Below are 26,954 nucleotides of genomic sequence, written 5' to 3'. Positions count from 1 at the left end.
AGACACGGTTGCAGCGGTTGCAGGGGAAAATTGGTTGGTTGGGGTTGGGTGTTGGGTTTTTCCTCCTTGGTCTTTTGTCAGTGAGGTGGGCTCTGCGGTCTTCTTCAAAGGAGGTTGCTGCCCGCCGAACTGTGAGGCGCCAAGAAGCACGGTTTGAGGTGATATCAACCCACTGGCGGTGGTCAATGTGGCAGGCACCAAGAGATTTCTTTAGGCAGTCCTTGTACCTCTTCTTTGGTGCACCTCTGTCTCGGTGGCCAGTGGAGAGCTTGCCATATAACACGATCTTGGGAAGGCGATGGTCCTCCATTCTGGAGACGTGACCTACCCAGCGCAGTTTGATCTTCAGCAGCGTGGATTCGATGCTGTCGGCCTCTGCCACCAACTACTCTATATTTTTTTTTTAAAATAACATATTTGTCCCTCTAACCCTCTTTTTAAAAAAAAAATACTTTTCTCACTTGAAACCTGTATCATCGTTTTGTTTTCTGATACCTATGCCATGGGAAAGGCCTTGATTAAGCACCTGATCTGTGCTTCTTATAATTTCATATACCTTCGCTCCAGGGATAATAGCCAATCTCATCTCTCCCCATGACTTAGGGTCCTCCAATATTGTTGAATCTTGTTGAATCTCCCCTGCGCTCTCCAGCGCAATCGCGTCCTTCTGATAGTGTGGCAACAGTTAACTGCACACAATAATCCAGGTGCAGCCTAGCCAGAGTTTTATAAACTTGCAACACAACGTCCCAATTTTTACAATCTATGCCGTGAATGATGAAGGCCCTACTGAGTGAAACAAGAAAGTCCGCAGGTGCTGAAGACCGTCCTACCACGTGAAATGAGAAAGTTCGCAGGTGCTGAAGACCACCCTACCGAGTGAAACGAGAAAGTCCGCAGGTGCTGAAGACCGTCCTACCGAGTGAAACGTGAAAGTCCACAGATGCTAAAGACCGTCCTACCGAGTGAAACGAGAAAGTCCGCAGGTGCTGAAGACTGTCCTACCGAGTGAAACGTGAAAGTCCACAGATGCTGAAGACTGCCCTACCAAGTGAAACGTGAAAGTCCACAGATGCTGAAGACCGCCCTACCAAGTGAAACGTGAAAGTCCACAGATGCTGAAGACCACTCTGTCTACCCCTGTTGCTACTTTCAGAGGACTATGGATTTGGTTCTCTGTTCATTGACATTCCTTAGTGACATTCCCTGTACTATCATTGAGTTCCCCTTCCCCCACTATGCTTCACTTCATGCTGGTCAGTATAGAGATGGGCTGAGCCTGCAATGTAGGCTGTGGTTTTAGGAACTGCTGACCCAGAACACTTGATATATTATTTTAATTACTGTGCACTTACAAAACAAATGCTGAATATAGTATTTATTTATTGTTCTTTTAGATTATGGGTGGAATTGAACCAAGTCTTTCTCAGGGGGAAACTTGGTATACCCCTATTAAAGAAGAATGGTACTACCAAATCGAGGTTCTTAAACTGGAAGTCGGAGGAGAAAATTTGAACTTGGATTGCACAGAGGTAAGCATGGTATTCCAAAACAAAAGGATCACTGTCTAAGGTTAAGGGGCAAGCCAGTTGGGACTATGGATTATGGACCTCTGTTCATCAACACTCCTTGGTTCCCCCCCCTCCCCCCACAATACTTGGAACAAAGAGGCTGTTAAATGTGGAATTTGTTGCCACAGGTGGTTGTGGAGGCCAAGTCATTGGGTGTAATTAAAGCAGAGATTGATAGGTTCTTGATTAGCCATGGCATCAAAGGTTATGGAGAGAAGGCCGGGCAGTGGGATCAGGAGCTCAAATGGGTAGGTGGCCGGGGTGTCAGGAGCTCAGATGGATGGGCGGTCAGAGCCAAAAATGGAGGGGTTGATTATTACACAATATCGACAATTACACAAGTAGTTGAGAATGAGGAAGAGTAACTGTAATAATGTCATTATTCCGTCTTGAATTTTTCAGGCTTTATCCCATAAAGCTCCCCCAAAGTGAGAATTATATATTTTTCCACTGATTAAATCTCCGCATTGACGATTAATCAGTGGGGGGAAAAACTGTAAATTCATTACTTTCCTAATGCTGCAGGTGACACATTTGAAGACTGCCGGCCAAACCTGCTTGCTTATCGTTTGCTCCTCTCCATTGTATTACAGGAGTGAAACTGTGTTCAAGGGAATTTCCAAGCAGAAAGATCTACTTTTTTTCTCTTGGCTAAAAGCCATAGATCTGGGTCCATAGATAACTTTTTAAATATTGAGAAAACTTGAGCAGTTTGGGGGATGAAGAAGCAAAGGGGGAAAGGGGCTTGTTTGCCACAGGTTTTAAACAAGTGTATTTTTATACTTTTTTTTAAGTTCCAATGATACAGCTTCTCGTCAGTGCTCATCTGCGTGTGTCTTTATTCGATAAACATTGCCCACAGATTGGTTGAAGAATTTCCCTATGCATATTATAGGGTCCTGTCTATTGTGATCAATCACCCATTAATGAATGTCATACTTCAATGTTTCTGGAGTGCACTCATAACCCACCAGGAAGTGGAATGACAACCCTTATCAAATTCCGGACATGCTTGTGCGCAAGTCCAGGAGTTCTCCATTGTGCGGGGGTTGGATGGAGAGCTGAAGAGTTGCCAGCAAAACTGCTGCCAGCCCTTTACTCCTGCTGACGTAATATTGTACAGTCACTGATGGCAGCTAAGATGGAGCTTAACTGATACTTCCACTAAGTTGATCAGCTGGGAAGACTTGACAATGAAGAACAGCTTGATAAACAATATTACACCCTAGTGTGAACTTGGTTCTTCAGGAAAGAAGAGTGCCAATAACTTTGCCAACATCGACATCAGACCTCCACAACTGCTGGAGAAAGTGGCTGATCAACTGCAGGAATATTCCTTGGCAAATAATCCAGTCAGCCAATTTGATTTCAAGTTGTGCAGTTCCGTGAGGTTGACGTTGGCCATAAACCCGTGGAAGCCACAGGAATGTAGATTTAAGATGATAAAATAATTGACGTCGTTTCGATACAGGTACCTGCCCGACTGCAAACTGGCTTCATTTCCAAAGAGTTCAGCAAGCGAGATGGGTCACGGTTTAAATTGGATCAGTTTCTCCTCCTGCAAACAGGCTTTAAATGGGGGCGAGGAATGTATGTAGGGTGTTGCTGGAATGGGAAGAGGTTAATGAATTTAATGTGTTTAATTTCACACCCACTTCCTGCCCAGTGAAAAGAATGAAAGTATTTGCATGTAATCTTTCTTTTGCAGCATGTACATTGAGGCATGCTTTAACTATTTGCTTTCCTTAAATAGATCAGTTTGTTTTTATGTAGAGCTTAGGATGTGTTGGAATGTTTCTCACCCACGTTGATGTAGTTCTTTGACAAGCAATTACTTTCATAAATGAACAATAGTTTTTTTTTTACACATAGACCAGTGTGATTGGGGAAAAACTAGCTGGAGAGGAATTTTAAGTGTAACACTGGATGAACTAGGTACCAGAGCCAAAAAAAAAGACTCTACATTGTTTACATCTGGCGATAACTTTAACAAAAATCTGCACAAAATTAATTATTCCCACACTAACACAAATTCTGTCTGCGCAGCCAAAAATTCTAAACTGGCATCTCAGCACTCCCTGCGTGTTATTTGTTCTGAGATTAAATTGCTAAATTGGGAATCTCATTGTGACAACTAGGAACTTTAAATTCAAGTTATTAAAAAAAAAGACAGTTTAAAATATTATTATCTGTGAAAATAGTGAACTGTCGTGTAAGCCCGTCGATAATTTCTTTTTGAAAATGCAGATGATGGAAATCTGAAATAAAAGCAGAAAATATGGGAAGGATTCAGGCAGCAACTGTGGAAGCAGGAGCAATGGTTCAGGTTGAAGACCCTTTGTTGGAACTCCTCCAGTTGGGTTGGCACAGTGGTATAGGTTCATTCTTGACCTCCAGAGCTGCTTGTGTGGACTGTGTACATTCTCCCTGTGACTATGTGGCTTCTCTCCGTCTGATGTGATGACTCTCGAAGGAGCAGAATCCATAAGACTTCCACAAGGTCATCTCAGCAAACCTCGTACTGGCCTGTACTGCTCTGAAACTCAGAGATGTTCCGGTTGGCAGGTTAACTGACCACTCTAAAATTGCCCCTAACTTTGCAAACTAGTGGAGAAACTAAAGTGGGTATGGAGAGATTTTAAAACCTGATTGATTTAAACAGTAGCTACACAGTGAATTTCACTACTGTCCTTCAGGAACGGAATTCTGTCTTGTCCTTGCCCAGTCTGACCTATAAGCGCATTAGCTTCACTAGTAAGGTGCCTTCTGACCTGAAGATACTTCCAAGCTAAAATTAATTCCAAGGAGAAGGGTGTTAACCCACAACCCACTGATGCCGAAACAAAACTAGCTACTATGACGCCTAGGCAGGCTGTTCAAATACACCAGCTATTACTATTTGCATGCAATTTCAAAAGGGGAGTCTTATGGGCAGAGCTTTGCAAATGTTAGATTGATCAGTATCATTCTTGGATTAGGGTTTGGTTCCATTGGCATAAATGAAAAGCAAAGGGTGTGTGGATCTCCAGACTTTGTATTGGCTTGTTGTCGATATATCAGATGATGTGAGACTACCATTTTAGGTCTCATTTTTTATATTCATTAGGACCTGTTATTGCTCATGGAGGTAATAGTATGAGCTAACATTGGTTTATCTGTTTATTCTCTCTCTCCCCCTAGTATAACACTGACAAGGCCATTGTGGACAGTGGGACCACCCTCCTGCGCCTGCCAGTGAACGTCTTTCTTGCAGTCGTGATGGCCATTAAAGAAACCTCACAGGTAAGAGGCTCACCCAAGTCCTGGCAGTTGAGAAGGTGCCGCTTGTATCCAAATAAGTCTGTTCCTCCGTCATCACGTACCTGGCCACTCAAGCCCCTGGCCCTGCTGTAGGGACAACATTTAATTAGCTGGATTCAAGACACTTTCATGGGGCAGGTGGGTGGGCAGTTTGGGCACTGTATTCTATCTATTTTACATTGGGTTTCCTGGTAAAAGGACTTGAGTTCACATTGGTCAGCAGGGTTAGCGTAGTGGTTAGTGCAACGCGCCAGTGACCCAGGTTCAAATCCAACACTGTCTATAAGGAGTTAGTATGATCTCTCCGTGTCTGCTTGGTTTCCACCAGGTGTTCCGGTTTCCTCCCACCCTTCAAAACCATGCCAGGATTGTAGTTAATTTGTGTATCTAGGGGTCAGGGGATGGTGGAGCCCGTTACCACGTTGAATGGCTAAATTTAAACGTTGCTTCTGCTCCATTTGGAGTAATCTTTGGCCAGTCGTTCCTACGTGTCGGTACATTCCACGTTTACAAGGAGACTTTGAGAAGAACATTCCATTTTGAGATGGAATAATCTCTGCTTTCCTGGATGATTGTAGCAGCAACACCTCTCGAACCTCAACATCCACCAGACTTGGAGGTATACAGACTGCTCCATCACCATGGAGACATGAGACTGAAGATGGTAGAATCTGGAGCAAAAGAAATAAGTTGCTGTTGGAACTCAGTGGGTCGAGCAGCATCTGGGAAGGCAGGGGGATCTTCAAAGGTTTGGGTTGAAACCCTGTTTCAGAATGGAGTGCAGAGTAAAGAGGAGCTGGGGTAAAGGAGGGAGGGATGAGATGGAGGCTGATTGGTGATTAATGATGGACAAATGGGGTCAAAATGGGAAGTGGGGGTTTACAGAGGCTGGTAGGTGATGTACAGAAGCAGGTAAAGAAAATAAAAGGCCTCCAAAAGGAATCTAAATCCTGAAATTCCCAAGCACCAGTTAAAGAGGACAGCTTGCTATATCTTGGACATCTAGGAACTGGCAAAAAAGCTGACCTTGCCAGTGGTACCCAGCTCCTGGAAATAAAAACTACAGCAGTGGTTCTCAACCTTTGTCTTTCCACTCACATTCCACTTTAAGTATTCCCTATGCCATAGGTGCTCTGTGATTGGTAAGGGATTGCTTAAGGTGTAATGTGGGTGGAAAAGAAAAAGGTTGAAAATTACTGTTTTAATCGTCCCTAATTGAATGAGCAGGAATGAGCAGTCTAGTGTTATGTAGACAAGGTCACCTCACGAAGACTGTTTGGTCTCATTCAAAGAACACAGTTGCAGGGTACAATATTTAAGGCTTTTCCCTGCATAAGCTACAGCTTATGTTTTACATTTTGCATATCCTCTTCCTAAAGACAGGGAAATTATTTGTTGTTGGTCATTTAATCTTGTGTACCAGTTATAATTAACAACATCCTTCTGGTATATATAAAAAAAACCGAAGTCTAGCAGGGTTGCTCACAGTACACAACAGTATCTATTATCTGGCTTCCTGAATGGCATTGTCTGTAAAGTGTTTGTACAGTTTCCCTGTGTCTGCGTGGGTTTTCCCGGGGGGCTCTGGTTTCCTCCCACCGTTCAAAAAGAACCGGGGGTGTAGGTTAATTGGGTGTAATTGGGCGGCATGGGCTCGTGGGCTGAAATGGCCTGTTACCATGCTGTATGTGTACTTTTTTTAATTAAAAGCGGGAGGCATTTAGAGAATAGAGAACTGTTTGTGATCGACTGGAGACCAAAGATGGAGTGACATGTGCCAGTGTCAGAAAAATCTAACATAAATTAACATAATTACTCGCCTTATGGTTGTTTACACTGCCAGCCTTAAGTTCCCATGTGTATTAGTCCCGATGTTTTTACATGGAGCAACATGGCCCACGTCACCAGCTGGACGTTGAATTCGTGAGGTGAGTTTTGCCGTGCCTATTTAGACTGCAGGCTTCCCCCAAAAAGTAGTAGGGGTCCTGCAGGACAAATTGTGGTGCAGGAATTGACTAAAAATTCCTGCACTTCCCTTTTTAGACTGCCCACAGAACGGCAAATTTCGTTGATTGTGCCTGCAGTCTAAAAACCATAAATGATGATGTCTGATGGAAGAGAGCAGGGAAGCTGTTTAGAATTCCAGCTCATCTGCCTGGAGGAGGTGTAAATAGGTGATGAACGAGAACAGTGGAGGATAAAGCAAAAAACAACATTCGAGCAGATGCTGGAATCAAGAGCTAAAACGAAACAATCTGCTGGAGGAGCTCAGCAACGTCATTGGGAGACAAAGAATGGCCAACATCTTTGGTTGGTACCCTTCCTCAAGACAAGCAATGATCACATCAATGTTGAAACTGAGAGATGCGACACATTGCAGTTGCAGGAAGTCTGAAATTCTAAAGAAGGCATCAAATATTCAGTTGGTCAGTCCACATCCATGGAGTGTGAATGTTACTGGTTGATGACCTCTCATCAAAATTGGCCAGTTCTGATGAAAACTAGGATTGTTAACCTCTTGAGTGGCTCTCCTTTGATCAGAACAAGGACGAAAAAAATGTGATATTCCATGTTTTGGAAATTAACACCCAACAGAAAAGTGGAAAGAACCCAACCAAGGTTTGAGATGAGGAATCAGTTTGGGACCAAGTGGAGGGTTTCTTAACTTCATTTCCACTGTGAGCAGTTTTAAAAAAATTATTTACAATATGGTAGAAACTGATCCCGACCCTTTCTGCCCCTTTAACCTTCGAGCCCCATACTTTTTGGAGAGTGGGAGGAAATTGGAGTGGCTGGGAAAACCCACAGGTCATGGGGAGAACATACAAGCGTCTTGCAGACAGCGGCAGATTTGAACACGGGTCACTGTGTGATAGAACTGCACTAATCTCTTCAATGTTGTATTTTTGTTGCCCAAGAGTGGTTGCCATGGGAATGGGATTGAGAAGAACCACCACCCCTCCTGACCCCCATCGTAATTAAGTAATTATTCGTTGAAATAACATTGCGTGTTCAACGTGTTGCAACAAGTTTCCAGTTCACACTCTTCGTTATTGCTTGACATGATTGCTTCACCGTCCAATCCATACGCGAGACCAAATTTTAGGTTGACAACTGAAAATAGTGTTGTTGAGGTTCGCCTGAAACGTTAGTTACCCTTTACGTCCTACAGATGCTTCAGGACCTGCTGAGTTTCTCCAGCCCTTTTGTAAATTGCACTGGTTAAATGTGCCAGCATTTTAATCGGGATATTTACAGTGTAGCTTTCAGTAATATCGTATCTTTGCAGCAAACCATTCCTAAAGCACTACATTTCTGAAAGCCAGCTGCTTATGTGATGTTTGCCTCATTAGCAGAATGACTCCTTTGGTTGAGTGCTGGGTCAACTGCAATGTATATAATTAGCATATTATGCAAATGTGACCTTTCAACCTTCCAGGAGTCATTTTCTCATTAGCATAAAGTGCATTATGTATTCACTTGTTTCTGCAGTGATGCCTGCAAAAGCTTAAACATTCCATATTTTGAAATGGTTCTCAGACTGTAGTTAGCAGTCAGAGAATGGCTTTGCAATTTGGTTTAATGAAGGCTTTTGAAATGGGGGTTGACAGCTGCTTCAGGCAGACATCCAGTCTGTTAACGACAGGGCTCATCCTAATCTCTACTCATTGCACTATCCCACATTGAGTTCTGCAAGCAGGTTGCCCCAACGTTTGATGTACATTCACCAACACTTCCAAATTAAAATTGCACATCTCCGATTTAAATCTCTGCAGAGTCATGCCGCACAGAGCAAGTGGCAGGGCGCTTAGCACACCAGTTAACACGACGCTATCACAGCGCCAGCGACCCAAGTTTGAATCCAGCACCGTCTTTAAGGAGTTTGTGCGTTCTTCCCATGTCTGCATGGGTTTCCTCGCACCTTCCAAAAATGTACTGGCTTGAAGATTAATTCGTATATTTGGGCGGAACAGGCTTGTGGGCAGGAAGGGCGTGTATCTTTTTTTTAATGAAAAATCAAAAAAAAAATTAAAATATTGAACCCTTCAGTCCAACTCGCGCATCCCAATCAAGTTGGCATCCAGGATTAGTCCCATTTGCCTGCATTTGTTCCATATCCTTCTGAGCCCTTCCTTACCATACATCTGTCCAAATGTTGGTTGAGCTTTGTAATTGTAGCCATTTCTATAGCTCATTTCCACTGAGTGGAAACAGTTGGTCCTCAAGTCCCTCTCTCCTTAAACCTATGCCTTCCAGTTACAAATTCAACTACCCTGGGAAAAAGACTTTGAGCATTCAGTTTAACTATTTCATCACTAAGGCTTCGTGAAATTAAAAACCCAACGTATCCAACCTCCTACTATAATTCACCCTCTCCGGAACCTGGAACATCCGACTCCCATCTCCTCTGTGATCATTCCAACTTATCCATGGCTCTTACACAAGATTATTATAAGAGGTATAGATCGGGTGGACAACTAGCAATTTTTCCCTCAGGCAAAACAAGAAAACACCAGAGGACATCTGCACAAGGTGAGGGAAGGAAAGTTTAGGGGAAACGTCAGGGGTAGGTTCTTTTTACACAGGGAGTAGTGGGTGACAGCATCGACTCCACGCTGCTGAAGATCCAGCTGCGCTGGATGGGTCACGTCTCCAGAATGGAGGATCATCGCCTTCCCAAGATCGTGTTATATGGCGAGCTCTCCACTGGCCACCGTGACAGAGGTGCACCAAAGAAAAGGTACAAGGACTGCCTAAAGAAATCTCTTGGTGCCTGTCACATTGACCACCGCCAGTGGGCTGATAACGCCTCAAACCGTGCATCTTGGCGCCTCACAGTTTGGCGGGCAGCAACCTCCTTTGAAGAAGACCGCAGAGCCCACCTCACTGACAAAAGGCAAAGGAGGAAAAACCCAACACCCAACCCCAACCAACCAATTTTCCCCTGCAACCGCTGCAACCGTGTCTGCCTGTCCCACATCGGACTTGTCAGCCACAAACGAGCCTGCAGCTGACGTGGACTTTTTACCCCCTCCATAAATCTTCGTCCGCGAAGCCAAGCCAAAGAAGAAAGAAGAGTGGGTGCCTGGAATGCAGGGTGATGGGTGTGAGGTAGTGAAGGTTTAGTTTGTAGGTTAATATTGGTCAGCACAACATTGTGGCTGAAGAGCCTTTCATGTGCTGTGTTCTATATTCTTATCGATACCCTTTGTAAAGCTGGGCATACCCCAATATAGTCTCACCAATGTGTACCAGCTGTAAAACGGGGCTCAACTTTTGTACTCCATGGTCTGTTCCAGCCCTCAAACTCTGGATCTCTCTATCCATCTTTCCATCTTGCCGCAGTAACTCCACTGAAATTTCCTCCCGCAACACCGCCCACTTACCCACCACACCTCACTTGAAGGCCCCTTACCTCCTTGTTCAACATGGCTCCCAATTATTTATTTTTACCTGTTTCATCTCTGACGCTGTAATGTTCTGGGTGGTGTAATTTTGGGAAGTTGATGGTGACTCCAGATTATAGATTGTAAAATGTTCGACAACTCTGAGAGGTTGCAGGCAAGTCCCTCCATACATTAAATTATAATATGTTGCAAAATACTTGTTGACTTATCCAAATATTGACTTTCAGAATTGGGTATTGCCGTGTAGGATGTAACTGAATTGAAAAAGGTTTAATGCAATGACTCTTTCCTTGAGTTTTATTACCTCTGCGTTTACCACTGTGGGAGAAAAAAATGTGCAGTTAGATGACTTGATTGAAGAGTGAGTGAAGACTAAAATTGGGTTTACCTGGGCCACCTTCACTTAGCAGACTGTTTGATCAGTGTGACCAAAGATTGCAGCCTTTAATTCCTCTCGCAACTTGTTCCTTTTGGCAGATTGATGCATTTGCTGATGGGTTTTGGTCAGGAAGTCAGCTGGCCTGTTGGCCACAAGGAACCAAGCCTTGGTCTTTCTTCCCGAAAATCTCCATCTACCTACGAGGAGAGAATTCTACCCAGTCTTTCCGCATCACTATCTTGCCACAGGTAAGACAGCTGAGTTAGCAGGCATCTCTAACATCTTCATCCACTCTGTCCCCTTTCCATTCATTCAACCAGAGGTAAATGCTGCCACTGTGTGGAGAGAGTTCACAAATGAGTCAAGTCTGGTTTCCAAGTGGATGCAAAAGTTACAGAGAAGAATTAAAGAACTGTTTATTGTCTCACGGTAACCATCCAAGACTCTCATATTCACAAAACAATTTTCATTTATTTATTTGTAGGAATGAATAATTGTCGTACTTATGTGTGTGTTTTTTAAATATTTTATTTAAAATGAAAACCATGATGCATATAATCAAAAAAGATAAACATTACAAACTTAGTAAAAATATATATATATAAATCCCTCCCTACCACCCTAACCTCCCCATACCAATCCCATACACCCCACCTGCATATAACCTAAAGAAAGAAAGAAAAGGAGATATAGCCCACAATAACATAATTAGGTAATAGAACACCACCACCACCACAGCATGGCCAGAGAAATCACAATTTTAAACCCAAATAAGGGCTCCAAACATTCCAATTTTTAAAAAAAATATAATTATCACATGAATTATACCTTACTTTTTCCAACGGAATACAAGATCTCAATTCCATGAGCCATCTACGAAAACTCAGATCAATCTAATTTTCCTTGTAATCGCTGTACGTTTTCTAGCAACAGCGTTGTCTGCCTGGTTGTGTTTTCCACTGTGGTCTGGAAAAACCTGTTTCGTTGGGTTGTACTTGTGCAATCCAGTGACAGTAAACTTGACTTGATCTTCACAGGCCACTGGTCCAAAATAATAAATACCAATTTATTATGTTTGCTGCTCATTTATTTATTTAATGTTCCTTCTCTGTGTATTCTGTTCATGCTGAGCTTGCATACGTTATCTTGCAGTTGTATATCCAGCCAATGGCAGATATTGGTACTCTGGTAGAGTGCTATAGATTTGGAATCTCTTCATCATCCAATGGATTGGTTTTGGGTGCCACAGTGATGGAAGGTTTCTATGTAATCTTTGATCGAGCACAGAAACGTGTTGGATTTGCTATCAGCTCTTGTGCAGGTAGGTGCTTGCCATTGGTTAGTTTTCGATACATTGGCATGCTAAACATTTCCCATTGGTTTGACGAGCCCTGCATCAAGTTGCAGCAGGCCGTGGTGTTTCAACGACAACGGTGTGTAGTCCTTAAAACAGAGCTGAAAGGCCCTTGGTTTTGTTAAAAAGAATATGATGCTTGTTTTTGCAACACTACCCTCTATTTGAGGAATTGGCTGAAAGCCTCTTATTACATTCCTTTTGTTATATGGTATAACTGGGCCTTCTCTGTAATGCTATAACTATTAGCAATGCATAAAGGACAATGGAACAGAGGAGCAATTAAAATTGAATGGCATAATTGAGCTCATTTCTCATTGGAAAGATGTGTTTGCAAACTGATAACTGCTTTTGAATGATTATAGAAAGGGCACCAAATACAGTAAACCCCCGTTATCCAGAATTCAAGCAACCAGCAAAAAAAAATTGTGAGAATAAATACCGATTGGTTTAAAAAAAAATACAGGTTTACAATTAGCACACCTCACCGTTAGTTCGCCAATCAAACAACACGCAACCAGAAAATTCACTTATCCGGCATCTACCAATCCCCATAGGTGCCAGATACGAGGGGTTTTGCTGTATTATCATGGATCCTTTTTGATATTACCCCATTTCCATTCATTGACCATTCTCAGTGTCATAGAAGAGGTGGAAAATCCTACGAAATGGTGTGAGAGTAGCAACCTGAGTCTCAACGTGGCCAAGATGAAGGAGATGATTGTGGACTTCAAAAGGGCCAGGAGCAGCCACCCTCCACCTGTACTACCTGTAGTACACGTAACTAGTTCACGTAACTAGTGACTTGTTGTGGGCACTCAACATCTCCTCACTTGTCAGGAAGGCACAACGGCGACTGCACTTCCTGAGAAGACTGAAGCGGGCAAGGCCACCAGCCACCATCATGTCAACCTTCTATAGAAGCTCTGTCAAGAGCATCCTGGCATGCTACATCGCAGTGTGATACAGAGACTATAGAGAATTGGATTGGAGGTCAATTCCCCCCCCCCCCATCGACGTAATCTACCGGGATCATTGTCTGAAGAGAGTGTGCAAAATCATTGAGGATCCCTTCCACCCTGCACACAGCATCTTTCAGCTGATCTCATCAGGGAAGAGATACAGGAGGATCAGAGCCGGCACCACCAGGCTGAGGAACAGCTTCTTCCCACAGCCAGTGAGAATGCTGAACGACAAAAGGAACTGCTCACACTAACCATCCCAGGCTCTCATATATACAAACCAATATCTAGTTATTTATTTGTTTGTTTGTATATATGAATACAAGCAGTTCCCGGGTTGAAAACATCCAATTTACTAGCAGCCTGTACTTACAAACCTACAAACTGACTGGAAGTAGAATGGTGTCAACTTCCGGTTCGAGCGTGGTTGAGTCTAATTTAAATTTTTTTCTTAAAGAGTAAACAATCTGATTTCAACCTCTTTTTTCAAAAGTGACTCCTTCCCCCATCCCCCCCCCCCCAAAACACCGATTATGGCCACCCTCCCCCTCACTCTGATGCAGTGTCCCCCCCCCCCCCCCCCCAACTGCTCACTCTAATCCGGTTCCCCCGCCCCCAGACAAGTGGAGCAAGTGAGCAGGAAAGAGCGAGTGGGAAGGAGGAGGAAGCAAGCAGGAGGGGAGAGGGTCGGGAAGGGGAGTCAGTGAGAGGGAGGGGGAACACAAAAACCACAGTCAGTGAGCATGTATGCTGTCATTTTACCTACGATGCATGAAATGGGTCAGGCCAAGCAAAGAAGGGAATAATAGTTAATACTTCAGGACTTTGTGACCATACGCAGTTACTTTTATTGCATTCAGTACTGTATTATTACCTGTATTATTATGTGCTGTATTATGTTTATGGTCTATTAGTGTTGGGAAGTGTTATATACATAGGAAGGTAAAATATTAACTATATACTAAGATAAACATTTAACTGACACTAAATAAGAACCATATGTCCTTGTTCTGACTTAGATACAAATTTGTGTTAAAGACAGACATAGGTAACCCAGGGACTGTCTGTACTTGCCCCACATAAGTGTTGTTTGTCTGTAAGTGTGCCTGTGGGTTTTGCACAGAGATCCAGAGAACGCTGCATCATCAGGGCTGTACTTGTGCAATTGGATGACAACAAAATTGACTTGACGTCATCCCAAGGCTTAGGTCGAGGAACTTGCCCCAGCTCTTGTAGCACTCCCACTGCTGCTTCTGGCCTGGTGTGTGAGGCAGTGCTAATGATGCATCCACTTTGGGCTGTTGTAGAAAAATTAGACTCCCTCAGCCCAGGTTAACATTGTTTCTGGAGCATAACAGCTGGTAGGAGAAAGCTCCAATACTTTTCCTGACTTTAATGAAAAGTGAAATGGGAGGACCATTCACCAAAGGGTAAATTATATAATGAAGTATTATGTATTATACCTCTTGCTCAATCTGTGTATGTGGTTCCTATATTGGCCTCACCAGTCACCTTGGAACCCACAAAACTGGAGAGGAAGTCGTTCAAGGCATATTAACTAAATGGGGTAATCATGCTTGGCTGATTATCTCAGAATAAATTTCTCAAACAGGTTTTGTAAATGGAACAATGTCCAAATAACTGGTCTGTTTTTAGTATTTGCATTTTCCTTTCCCTTGGTTTGCGGCAGCTTGGAGACTCATTCTATCATAACGTCCTGACGTGTCCTTCAAATCTACCCCACCCGCTTCTGACTAACTCAGCTACTTGGCTATTACTGTAAATGTCTTTTCAATCCTTGTCAAATGTGCTATCCATGTAATATTGTTATATGCACCAAAATTTGCTTCCTGAATCCAAATCATATGGGATTTTCAGTGAGCATGTCTGTACACACTCAATCAGAAGATCAATTTCTGCAAAGATTTAATTTTTTTTTCAAAAGGGGTTTCTCACAGGTCACCAAAATATCTGATTGTGTTCTACTCTTATTAGCCTCTTTTCCACTGGGCATCCCAGTTAATTGGCTGTTCAGTGTCCAGGGATAGGAAGCCCTTTGTGCAGTTTCCACTGGGCCACCCTCAACTCAGACACTAATTGTTTTTCCACTGAACACACTCATTGCCGGGGATCGGAGTGTTTAACCTTCAACTGAAAACGGGTGACTTTCTGCTGTCCCTTTTCCACTGGTTTTATCAGCACGCCGTAGGTATGAATAGGGGTAGAGGCATGAAATAAGGTCATTTGACGCTGATGTTCAGACAATGCTCCCTTTCCACTGGACCCTGTCACAGTAAATTCCCAGTTATTTCCTGGGACAGGGTGCCAGTGGAAAGGGGCCATTGAAACTTAATTACCAGTAACCACAACATGGAGCAAGGCCTAATGTAGTGCATTGGCAAAAAGAAAGCAGAGAGTAGTAGAGGAAGGAAAATATTCTGCCTGGAGGTCGATGACTAGTGGAGTGCCGTAGGATTCTGTATTGGGATCCCTGCTCTTTGTAATTTTTATAAATGATCTGGATGAAGATGCGGAAGGATGTGTCAATAAGTTTGTGGATGACATAAAGGTTGGAGGAATTGTGGATGGAGCTGAAGATTGTCAAAGGTTACAAGAAGATATAGACAGGATGCAGAATTGGGCAGAGAAGTGGCAGATGGAGTTCAATCCAGATAAGTGTGAGGTGATGCATTTTGGAAGGACAAACCAGAAGCTTGGTTACTTACGATTGAGGATGAACAGGGGGAGCTTGGGGTTCAAATCTATACATTTCTCAAGGTTGATAGGAGAGTTAAGAAAGCCAATGGGATGCTGGGCTTCATTAATTAGGGGATTGAATTCAGGAGTAAAGAGGTCATGTTGCAACTCTACAGATCTCTGGTAAGTCCACACTTAAAGTATTGTGTTCAGTTCTGGTGACCTCATTAAAGGAAAAATATGGTGCAGAGGAGATTTACCAAGATGTTGCCTGGATTTGAAAACCAGGTCTATGAGGCAAGGTTAGCAGAGCTGGGACTTTTCTCTTTGGATCTTAGGCTGATGAGAGGAGACTTAATAGAGGTCTACAAGATTATTAGAGGGGTGGACACCCAGCACCTGTTTCCCAGGGCAGGAATGGCAAACACCAGAGGATATATGCACAAAATTAAGGGAGGTAAGTTTAGGGGAAGCATCAGAGATAAGTTTTTTTTTTCCACAGAGAGCTGTGGGTGGTTGGAATGCCTTGCCAGGAATGGTGGTGGAGGCTGAAACATTAGGGGCATTTAAGAGACTCTTGGATAACTACATAGATGGAAGAAATATAGAGGTTTATGAAGTAGGATGGGTTTATTTTCTTTTAGAAATGTATGGGTTGGAACCTCATCGAGAGCCAAAGTGCCTGTAGTGTGCTGTAGTGTTCTTTTCTTGTAATTAAGATGAGGATATAACAGGGACCATATAATCTAATATTTGAAGTGCTGGTATGCTTCCTGGGGGAATTGTTTCAGGAATTTGTTATTGGGAAACTTGGTAGGCTCTTTAGACAACTGAGTTCAGTCATTGAACGCTAAAGCCAATTTTGTTTCTTGTCTACTTGCAGTCTTTGATGGCTTCGCGGTCTCTGAAGTTGCCGGTCCATTCTCGGCGACTGACGTTTCAACCAACTGCTTCAGGGAGCGGACAAGGACAGAGCCTGCACTCTGGATTATTTCCTACTCTCTCATTGCATTATGTGGCATCACCCTCCTCATTTCCATCATCCTGCTGGTGGTCCCCTGCGGCCAGCGCCACAGCAATGGTCTCACTGATGACTCGTCACTGATTAGGCATCGCTGGAAGTAGCGCCATGCGCTTTATTTCCCCCAGAGCACATTGGAGCAGATGCTGCGGTATTTGCACTAATGGCACCAGTGTACCTTGGTGTCTGACAAACGATGATGGTGATTTTAAAATGTTATATAGATGATTATGTCAGCCAGTGGTGGAAACTGAACCTTAAATCTTAAAATGTATTCTCCCATGATGCAGACTGCAGAGGAGTAACCTTTCTCTACACCAATTGGCAATCATCAGTTGTCCAAACCATCCTTAGACTGGACTGAATAATGCTGAAAGCAGGCATTTTCTGTCAGTTTTAATGGTGTTTTCCTATCCCCTTATGCTCTAAAGAATATGAGTTGGGGTTGTGGGGCCAGGAGTTGCGTGATGAGCCCTTGTGGGTGGATTTTCAAAGTGGAATCTTGTCCCTTGTCCAATGACATCACAACAGCTCGAGCTGCAAAGAGTGTCAGTGTCACAGAATTCCTGTCCGTGGCCATTTTGAATCAAGGAAAAATGGGTAATATTGCTCGATTATGCATCCATTTTCCATTTTTGGATCACAAGAATTCAATTGAATGTTTTTATTCTTCCACATAATTGAAAGTTATTTTTTTTCTCTTTACTGTCAATCGCCAAGGTTAAGCCAATGCTAAACTCTTGATACTTTAAAACTGTCTTGCTTGGCGTTTCCACCTAGTGTGTGGTTTTTTTTCAGCTGCCCAGAACTATTTGCAATGTTCCAAGGACTGCATTGTTTTTAAATCCTACATTTGCACTAAACCTGTTCCTGTACTAACCCCGAGTGGATTAATGCTGGAAATTAGTCATGCAGTTCTTCAGCTGGTGGGACACTTTAAGAGCAGTCCTTGGGTTCTGGTGCCATCTAAAGCCAGCAAGTGAAATTGTAGCCTCGTAATTTGGGAAGGTAGGAATCATCAATGTTTTTGGTTGAGACCCTGCACTGCAGACGGAAGATTGCTGGTATAAAGAAGCGGTGAGGCAGGGCCAGTAGATAGATGGACTGAGGCTTGGTGGGTAGAAGGAATGACGTGGAATGGGGAGACAGGTGGGTGGGTGATGGGTGGAAGCAATAGTAAAATAAAAGCAGTTGGAGTTGAGCAGGGAAGGTGACGGTGGAGGCAGTAGAGCATGACAAGATGGAGCACAAAGCTTGAATCTGATAATTATGGAAGGTGATAATGAGAAATATTTAAGGATGAGATGAAGGGCAGATGGAGACCTCTTTTGTTCATGTTCTCATCTCACACTGTCCTTCTAATTTACCTGTTTGTTTTCAGTCTGTACCACCCCTCCAACTCATTTTTGTCCCTCTCCCCACCCCTGTCCATCCACCTACTACCAAACATCCCCCTCCGAATCCCCCGTCTCACTTGGCTCCTTCCTCCTCCTTTCTCACTTCCCTTGTCTTCTTCCACCCATCACCCACCTCTATCTCCTCACTCCACCTTCCCCCCACCTGGCGCCTGCTCAGCATTCCTCATGATTCCTCGGGTAATCTGTCCTCTCCCAGACCTGCCTGTAGTATAGAAACACGCAGGCAGGAAACCTCTCTCTGTACTGTGCCAAACTCTAGACGTGCACTCCTCCATTATATTTTCATTTGGTAACACCAGTTGATCTATGCCTTCCAAAATTAAATAAATTACAAAACTTATGCCACTTGTTTCATTTGGGACCCCAGATCTTCGTTCTGTGGAAATCAAGGAGCTCATCAAATATGAAGCCAAATATATATTTTAATAACTATCTTTCTGACTGATCCATTAATGAATACAATCTTGAAGTGCTTCTAAAATGAGAAATAAGGCGGTGTCTTAAAATGCTTTTGATATATGAAGGATTTAATTATTCAGTATAGCACAGCAGACTGTGGTAACCTCATTCTTAAAGAAACCTCTGAATTTTTTTCCCCCATGGGTTGTTGTGGTACATTGTAAATCTTTTTTTTAAATTTCCAGCCATTGTGGGTGTCTGCAAGAGGCAAAACAGTCACTTTAACATGATAACAATCAAGTTCAAGATGTGGCCCAAGGGTTTAAGAAACATTAAATTAAAAAAAGCTGTTGGTGATTTTTGTTTGAATTAAATTTAAGGTGGAATTCCTAAGTAGAAGAACTTGTTTGAATTATTTTGTATTTGCAAACCACTTTTGGAGACTAGAGTGGTAGTGGTTGAGACAAGTATGAAATGTAATTGTGTGGACACACGATTTCTATTTTACAGCAATGGGAGATTTGTTATTAATTTATCTTGGCGCCTCACAGTTTGGCGGGCAGCAGCCTCCTTTGAAGAAGACCGCAGAGCCCACCTCACTGACAAAAGGCAAAGGAGGAAAAACCCAACACCCAACCCCAACCCACCAATTTTCCCTTGCAACCGCTGCAATCGTGTCTGCCTGTCCCGCATCGGACTGGTCAGCCACAAACGAGCCTGCAGCTGACGTGGACTTTTTACCCCCTCCATAAATCTTCGTCCGCGAAGCCAAGCCAAAGAAATATGGTTATATGGAGTGGGAATGCACTGACATTGGAGTCTTTCTTTAAATTAAAATGCAGATTTGTTGGTGGCTCTGTAACAAAGAATCTTGCAGTGTTAACTCTGGCTGGTAGCTCTCCTACCTTAGGCAGGTGGTCTGCATTCATCATTAAGTCCCAAGAACATGAAATGCAAATTTGCTGCTTTCCTCCCTCTCTTGAGGATGGAAGTGAGGATTGGGGTTCAGATGAGCAGTGGTAAGTTCACATTCCTGATCTTGATTATCACAACATGAAGAGGGAGGAATGGGACAGTCAGCCCTCAGTGTCTGCTCCATCATTTAACTGATCTTTTACCTCTCTGAGTTGGTGGGGTGGGGGGAGACTTTAACACTTGGCCTGTGATTGACTGGATTGGTGAACCCAAGAAAAGCAGTTAAGAGTCAGCCAGGATGATCTGTGAGAGAGGGACAGTAGGGTTTCCAAAGGCATGGAACTATCAGCTAACTGGAGCAACCAGAAAGTACAACAGCTGATTTTGAGATACCCTTGGTTCTGATGTCCAGGGAATCTTTGAGGGTCTTGTATGAAATCACCAATTTCTCTGGAGCCAGCCTTGATCACTACATTCTGTGTTAAAGTAACTGCATGCTGCATTCTAAATGTTATTTTTGGAAAGAAATCTATTGTACAAATGGTATCTATTCTGCCATCCCTTATGGGATCTGTTCCACGATTCTTGCACTAACTCATTAAAATTTGATTATTTTTAAAAAAGAAAATGCCAGAAATTATCTGCTGGCCAAGTGGCCGCAGTTGGGGTGGTGGGGGGGTGGCTCAGAACTGACAAAGGGCCTTCAAAGAGTCAACCACTAATGGAAATAAGATAAGGACTGATGTAAGATTTTGTGAAGTAAATGTAGAAGTTAATAGAGGGCGTCAACTAGGGCAGCATTTTTGTTGCATGTTCAAGTCCGTCAAGTCTTCAGCACGTGAATGAAATTGGCACCCCAGTGTGCGATGTAAGGAACGCTGGGCAGAAGTTGCCCCTTTTAGATAAGATCTTAAACTATTGCACTTACTGCCTTCACACTATTTTAGATTGCATTGCAATGTGTAGAATGTTTTTTTTTCCAGAATAGCAGTCATTCCACTGTTTCATCCAAAGTATGACTCCTTGGGGTATTGAAGTGAAAAATGTAAATATAGCTCAATCCTGCCCCAAATTCAGAAGTCAAAGGCAACCAGTATAGCAACAGAAAATTGTCAGTCCAAATTAGAAGAAATTCTGAGGTTGAATGCTGACGATGCCACGATAGTGGGTTGTATAAAGGAAGGGGATGAGTCAGTGTACACGATGGAAATTGAAAATGTGGCTGAATGGTGCACCAACAACAACTTTGCACTCAATGTCACCAAAATTAAGGAGCTGATTGTTGACTTCAGGAAGGGAAAACCAGAGGTGTACAATCCAGTGATCATTGGGGGATCAGAGGTGGAGAGGGTGAGCAAATTTGGGAGTCACTATCTCGGATGATCTTTCCTGAACCCAACATGCCAATGCCATCAGGAAAGAGGTGGAGGTGCAACAAGACTCTTACCACCAGGTTCAGGAACAGCTGCTCCCCCTCCACCATCAGACTCCTCAATGACCAACTCAATCAGGGACTCATTTAAGGACTCTTACTTGTGCACTTTATTGATTCTTTTTGTTTTGTCTGTATTGCACAGTCAGTTTGTTTACATTTGTTATTTGTTTAGTTATTTTATTTGTTTACATGTTGGTAATATCTACAGTTTATTTTTTGCACTACCAATTAGTGGTAATTCGGCCGTGCCCGCAGGTAAAAAGAACCTCAGGGTCATATGTGATGTCATGTAAGTACGCTGATAATAAATCGGAAATCTGAGTCACCGTACTTTGACAAAAAAAACCTTGACTCTTCACCACAACCACACATATCGAAGGGTTGAACAAGGCATATTTTTAATTAGCTCTTGGAGTTCAACATGTCCATCCTGACATCTCTGCACCTTTGCGAGGAATAGTTCACTGCCACCTATTTATATTTCAACCAATCATTGGGCAATCCTGATATAATCAAAGATCTGAGCAGTTTGAAGGTTATTTCAATGTTTGCTGTTGGAAATAAGTCTCTCATCATCCACGTAGTCTTGGCTCAGTTGACTTGATCAACCAATGGACTGAAATGTGACCTACCCTTGTTGATTAAGTAACCCTGCAACATACTCAATAAAGATTTCTTGGAAAGTTGCCACCATTGAAACTGATTTACTTTGTCAGCACTATGCCCTTTGGTCATTGGGGATGGGAGTCTCAGTAAATTCATATTCTTCCTTCGATTTTAGATTGTGTGCAATGTGGCCAAGGACAGGGTTATAGTTTACTTCTGATTGTTGGTTTATTAGTGTTTCCTGTATTTGTTGCCACAAGAAATATCCATTGCCTTTCCAGATTTCAGATTTATTGATAGGGCATCACATACAACCCTGAGATTTTTTTTTCTTCAGGTGAGGCAGAATTATCACTTGTAGTACCCAAAAAAAACTGTCCTCAGGAAGGTGAGTATACTGTAAATAAATAAATAATCTGTGCGATACAGAGAGGGAAAAAAATCAATAACGTGTAAATATAAGAGTCCTTAAATGAGTCCCTTAGCCCCATTTCCACTGGCATCCCGGTTAATTGGCCATGCAGTGTCCCGGGATAGGAAGTCCTTTGTGCCATTTTCACTGGGCCACCTTGAGCTGGGACACATTCTTTTCCACTGAAAACACTCATCCCCGGGGATCAGCGTGATCTTCAAATGGAAACTGGTGACTTTCTGCTGTCGCTTTTCCACTGGTTTTATCAGCAGGCCGGCATCAGAAAATGCGGGCGATATGTGTAGGGGTAAAAATGGTTAATCCCCGGCGTGAAATGACGTCCTTTTCCACTGGACCCTTTCCCAGTTAAACAGCTGTTCCTGAACCTGGTGGTGTGAGTCCTCTGGCCCCTATACCTTTTCCAGATGGTAGCAGAGCATGTGCTGAGTGGTGTGGATCTTTGATGATTGCTGCTCCTCTCCTACAGTGTTCCCTGTGGCTATTCTCAGTAATTTTGTCCTGGACTGTCTCCACTACCTTTTGCAGGGCTTTACACTCAGGGGTATTGGTGTCCCCATTCAAACCAAGAGGTTGGATTACAAAACAATTCTGTTACCTCTCACAGACCAGTCCTCACTTTAGATGTCAGTCTGCGGGAGGCAATGCACATCTCTGACTGCACTTCCCAAACTCGTCACCTATTCCACCAAAAAGGAGACCATCACCTGTAAGTTCCCCTTCGAGTGACACATCATCATAATTTGAAAAAAATACTGCTGGTCCTTCATCAATCCTGGAACTTCCCAATGACATTGTGGGGCTGCAACAGTTCAAGAAGTTGTGCACAAAAGTGCTGGAGACATCCTCCTGCAAAAGGCAGTTGACGTTTCACACCTGAGCCCTTCTTTGGAAGTGATTAAAATCAGGCAGATGCATCGGGGGTCGGTGGGGGTCGGTGGGGAGGGAGCACAGAATAAGCAGGTACTAGGTGGATTCAGATGGGAGGGAGGGGAAGAAGAACTAGGAGGCGATGGGGAGGGATCAGAGGACTAAGAAAGATAGCTCTCTGATAGAAGGAAGGGAATGGGGCTTGGACACTGGAGTAAGGGAGGCAGAAAGATGAGGAACAAGAAAGGCCAGGGCAGGGGGCGGGGGGGGGGGGGGGGTGTTAACTAGAATCGGATGCCATCTGTTTAGAGATTGCTGAGATGGAATAGGTGTTTTTCCTTCAACTTCCAGCTCGTGGAATTGAAGAGGATGGTTGATGCAGCAGGCAGATGAATAGGAGTCCATAGCGGGAGCACCAAATGCATGTTCCCAAGTGAGGTGTTGCTTTACATGGAAGGACTGTTTTGGGGCCCCCGAATGGTGGTGAGATGAGGTGCATGATAAGACAGCCCATGACAATCTCCTCAAGGACAATTAGGGATGAACAATAAATGCTGGCTTTGCTGGAGATGTCCAGAAACCAAAGTGAATTTAGAAAGCACCTTTACGGTACAATCCCCAGTATCTGGAATTTAAGCAACCAGCAAAAAAAATTTGAGGAAATGAATAAATAAATAAAAATAAAAGTTTAAAATTGTAAATGTTCTCCAAAGCAGCACCCAACCACATTGTAAAGGTGGGAGCAAACATTTCAGACAGCAGAGCTCCCCAGTTGGGTCCCGCTCGCAACAGCTGTTTCAATAAAGTTATATTTGAATAAAATGGCAGCGCCCAGGATGAAGAGCTGGTCAATGCCGCTCACGGCTGGGGCGACTCCCAAAAGTTTTCCCTCTCCCTACCTGGTAAGAGTCTTCATCTTTACCTGTCTATTTTTCTTTTTAAAATATTTTTATTGAGTTTAACATAAAAGCATAAATTGACAATTACATAATAATTCATTTGTATATAAGGAAGCACACACAAAAAGCCAATAAAAAGTAGATAAAACTACATCAATAATTGCTGATAACACCGCAAAAACATTTAATTGAAATGATCTATTCAATCATGTTAAACCCATTTATTGAAATAACTTGTATAAAATAAGGGGGAAAAAATAAAACTAAATCTAATATAATCCCCTCCCTCTAATTAAGGTTACTTTATTTTTAAAAATCAGTAATGTGGAACCACTGGTGACCCTCAGAGAACAGGCATTGAATGACCGGAACATACAGTAATTGTTAATTCTTTTAATTATTTTTTAAATTCTAAAAATGGGCCCCACCATTTCATAAATTGAAACTTTCTGTCTTTTATATCTGAACTTTTCTCTGAACTTAAATAGGGCATTATATCATATAACCACTGTGTATGAGTAAGGGATGAATCATCTTTCCATTTCAATAAAATTGCTTGTCTGGCTATTAAGGTGGTATCAGCTAAAACTGTTTTCCTGAGACGCCGATTATAAGTTTATCTGACTCATGAGAAAAACCAAGCAAAGCAATTAACGGACAAGGATCCAAATTGATCTTAAGAATCCTTGATAAACTTTGGAAAATGTCTTTTCAGAATCTCTCTAAGTTTGGGCATTACCAAAACACGTGGAAAAGAGAAGCTTCAATAATGTTACATTATCCACATAATGGATCAATAGGAGAATTATGATGGTGGCACGGCTAGTGTGGCGTTTAGTGTAATGCAGTTACAGCGCCAACGACCAGGGTTTGTATTTAAATTTTGTTAATTACGGGAACTACCTGATTAAAGTGAACTTCACATAATTAAGGGGTACAATAACAATTTTTTTTCAAATTACTTTATATTTTGTCTTCAAGGCTTTTTATTTTTAATGGTATTTATCTCAGGCAAGTGGAAAATTTGCATATCTGGCATCCACAGGTGCTGATTACTGGGGATTTTACTGTATTTCTGGATTCCAGTATTCTGCATGCCTCCATCCCAGCGTACACCAGAACTGCCCTGATGTCTTTTAACCTTCTGCTGCCCTGATGTCTTTTCTCCTCCCTAACCCAGGCCTCCTCTCCTCATTTCGACTGTAACACTGTGGTAATCCACAATAGCAAGCCTCTGCCATGGTTGGCCAGATTGTGACTTATTCCCGTTCTTGCGGCCACTTCAGTTAAAATGCTGTATGATAGAGTGTCAACGTAATAATAACTGGCAAATATATCTGTGGAATGAAAATACAGTTGCTTGAAATTCAATATTAAGTCACCTTACTGAATTGGAGTAATGAATTTCAGGGTTCTCAGCAATGTATATGGTAAAGCAAAAAAAAACAGTTGGGTACGGAAAGGAACATCACTGATAGAAAGGTGTTCATAAAATTAAAGAAATCTTCACATCATTTAAGCAATTTCCCACCCAGAAATGCACATGCCTTCTGATGTTTTAGAGAGCTATGGGCCAAGCTCGGGCAAGTGGTATTGGCTCAGGTAGATAAATGGGTCAGCATGGATGAATTGGGCTGAAGGGCCTTTTCTGCGATATAAAAATCTGAAATTGCCATTTCCAACAAATAATTAAAGTCATTTATCCTTCCACAATTTTTTAAAAACTCAGCCACAGGTTTTTGAAGTTGATCTTCTATTTAGTTAGGGAATTATACGTCTATATTTACACATGGCATCACCTAGCAGCAGGAGAGGCAGATCTATACGCCCACTTCTATATTTACAGCTTTAATTGAGATGCTTATCTCTGTGGGTGGGTGAGGATTGTGCAAGGCACAAAATGCTAGTTTTACTTGGCAGAACTGAAACTTATAACAACAGCTGTCAGGTGTGTTTTCCGATTGAAGGGATCACAAGTGATTAGAAAGTTTCTGGGTTTGGGGACAGGTGAGATGGATGTTTCTGGCTGAACAACGAGACCAAGGTTAGAAAATCATCCTCCGTATATTCACTGAACGTGCATTACAGGAGTAAATCCAGAGTGCTCCTGATGTCAGCTTTCATTTTGCCAATATTTGGCACAATACAAGGAGCAGAGACTGCAGTAAAGGCCACGGCATGGAATAATAAGCATATTCATTTTGTGCAAACAACTCAAGGCCTAATTTCTAAACTCGACCCGTTGGGATTGGAAAAATATTTATTGAGTATGATGCAGTTTTGGAATTTTCTACAATGGTGACAAAGGCAGGCTCTTTCTTTTCTGTCTTCTTCCGAGTAAGACATCTACTTTCAGCTCAGGGTGTGATGGGGATGCAGCAGGTGACCTGTTTTGCAAAAGAGAAAAAGCCTTGTCCCCATTGACGGGAGTAAACCCAGTCAGATTTACACACTGGCTCATGAAGGATAAATCAACCTTGGAGCAAATGAGCACACATTCAACAAAGTCTTAAGAAGCATCAGCTGGTATTCACTTGAGTACATGAGATTTGAAGGCACCCTTTCTTCTTTGGCTTGGCTTCGCGAATGAAGATTTATGGAGGGGTATGTCCACGTCTGCTGTAGGCTCGCTGGTGACTGACAAGTCCGATGCGGGACAGGCAGGCCCAGTTGCAGCTGTTGCAAGGGAAAATTGGTTGGTTGGGGTTGGCTGTTGGGTTTTTCCTCCTTTGTCTTTTGTCAGTGAGGTGGGCTCTGCGGTCTTCTTCAAAGGCGGTTGCTGCCCGCCGAACTGTGAGGCGCCAAGATGCACGGTTGGAGGCGAGATCTGGCAGGCACATTTCTTTAAGTAGTCCTTGTACCTCTTTGGTGCACCTCTGTCTCGGTGGCCAGTGGAGAGCTCGCCATAGAACACGATCTTGGGAAGGCGATGGTCCTCCATTCTGGAGACGTGACCCACCCAGCGCAGTTGGGTCTTCAGCAGCATGGATACGATGCTTGCAGACTCTGCCAGCTCGAGTACTTCGATGTTGGTGATGAAGTCATTCCAATGAATGTTGAGGATGGAGCGGAGACAGCGCTGATGGAAGCGTTCTAGGAGCCGTAGGTGATGCTGGTAGAGGACCCATGATTCGGAGCCGAACAGGAGCGTGGGTATGACAACGGCTCTCTACACGCTGATCTGTGTGTTTCTTCAGGTAGTTGTTTTTCCAGACTCTTGTGTAGTCTTCCAAAGGTGCTATTTTCCTTAGCGAGTCTGTTGTCTATCTCATTGTCGATCCTTGCATCAG

General features: G+C 43.0%; 1 protein-coding gene across 1 annotated transcript in view; it reads left to right on the top strand.

The window, feature by feature from the left end:
- bace2 (beta-secretase 2) overlaps positions 1 to 18,911 on the top strand; it is a 45,490-nt gene extending 26,579 nt beyond the window's left edge. The window contains exons 5-9 of the mRNA XM_069888855.1: positions 1,398 to 1,532; positions 4,752 to 4,853; positions 10,757 to 10,906; positions 11,811 to 11,979; positions 16,555 to 18,911. Of these exons, the coding sequence (XP_069744956.1) occupies positions 1,398 to 1,532; positions 4,752 to 4,853; positions 10,757 to 10,906; positions 11,811 to 11,979; positions 16,555 to 16,796 (798 nt within the window). The 3' untranslated portion in view covers positions 16,797 to 18,911. The remainder of the gene's footprint in view (positions 1 to 1,397; positions 1,533 to 4,751; positions 4,854 to 10,756; positions 10,907 to 11,810; positions 11,980 to 16,554) is intronic.
- The last annotated feature ends 8,043 nt before the right edge of the window (positions 18,912 to 26,954 follow it).

The sequence above is a fragment of the Narcine bancroftii genome, chromosome 7 (assembly GCF_036971445.1).
Source record: "Narcine bancroftii isolate sNarBan1 chromosome 7, sNarBan1.hap1, whole genome shotgun sequence".
Lineage (NCBI taxonomy): Eukaryota > Metazoa > Chordata > Chondrichthyes > Torpediniformes > Narcinidae > Narcine > Narcine bancroftii.
This window is presented reverse-complemented; position numbering and strand designations above follow the sequence as displayed.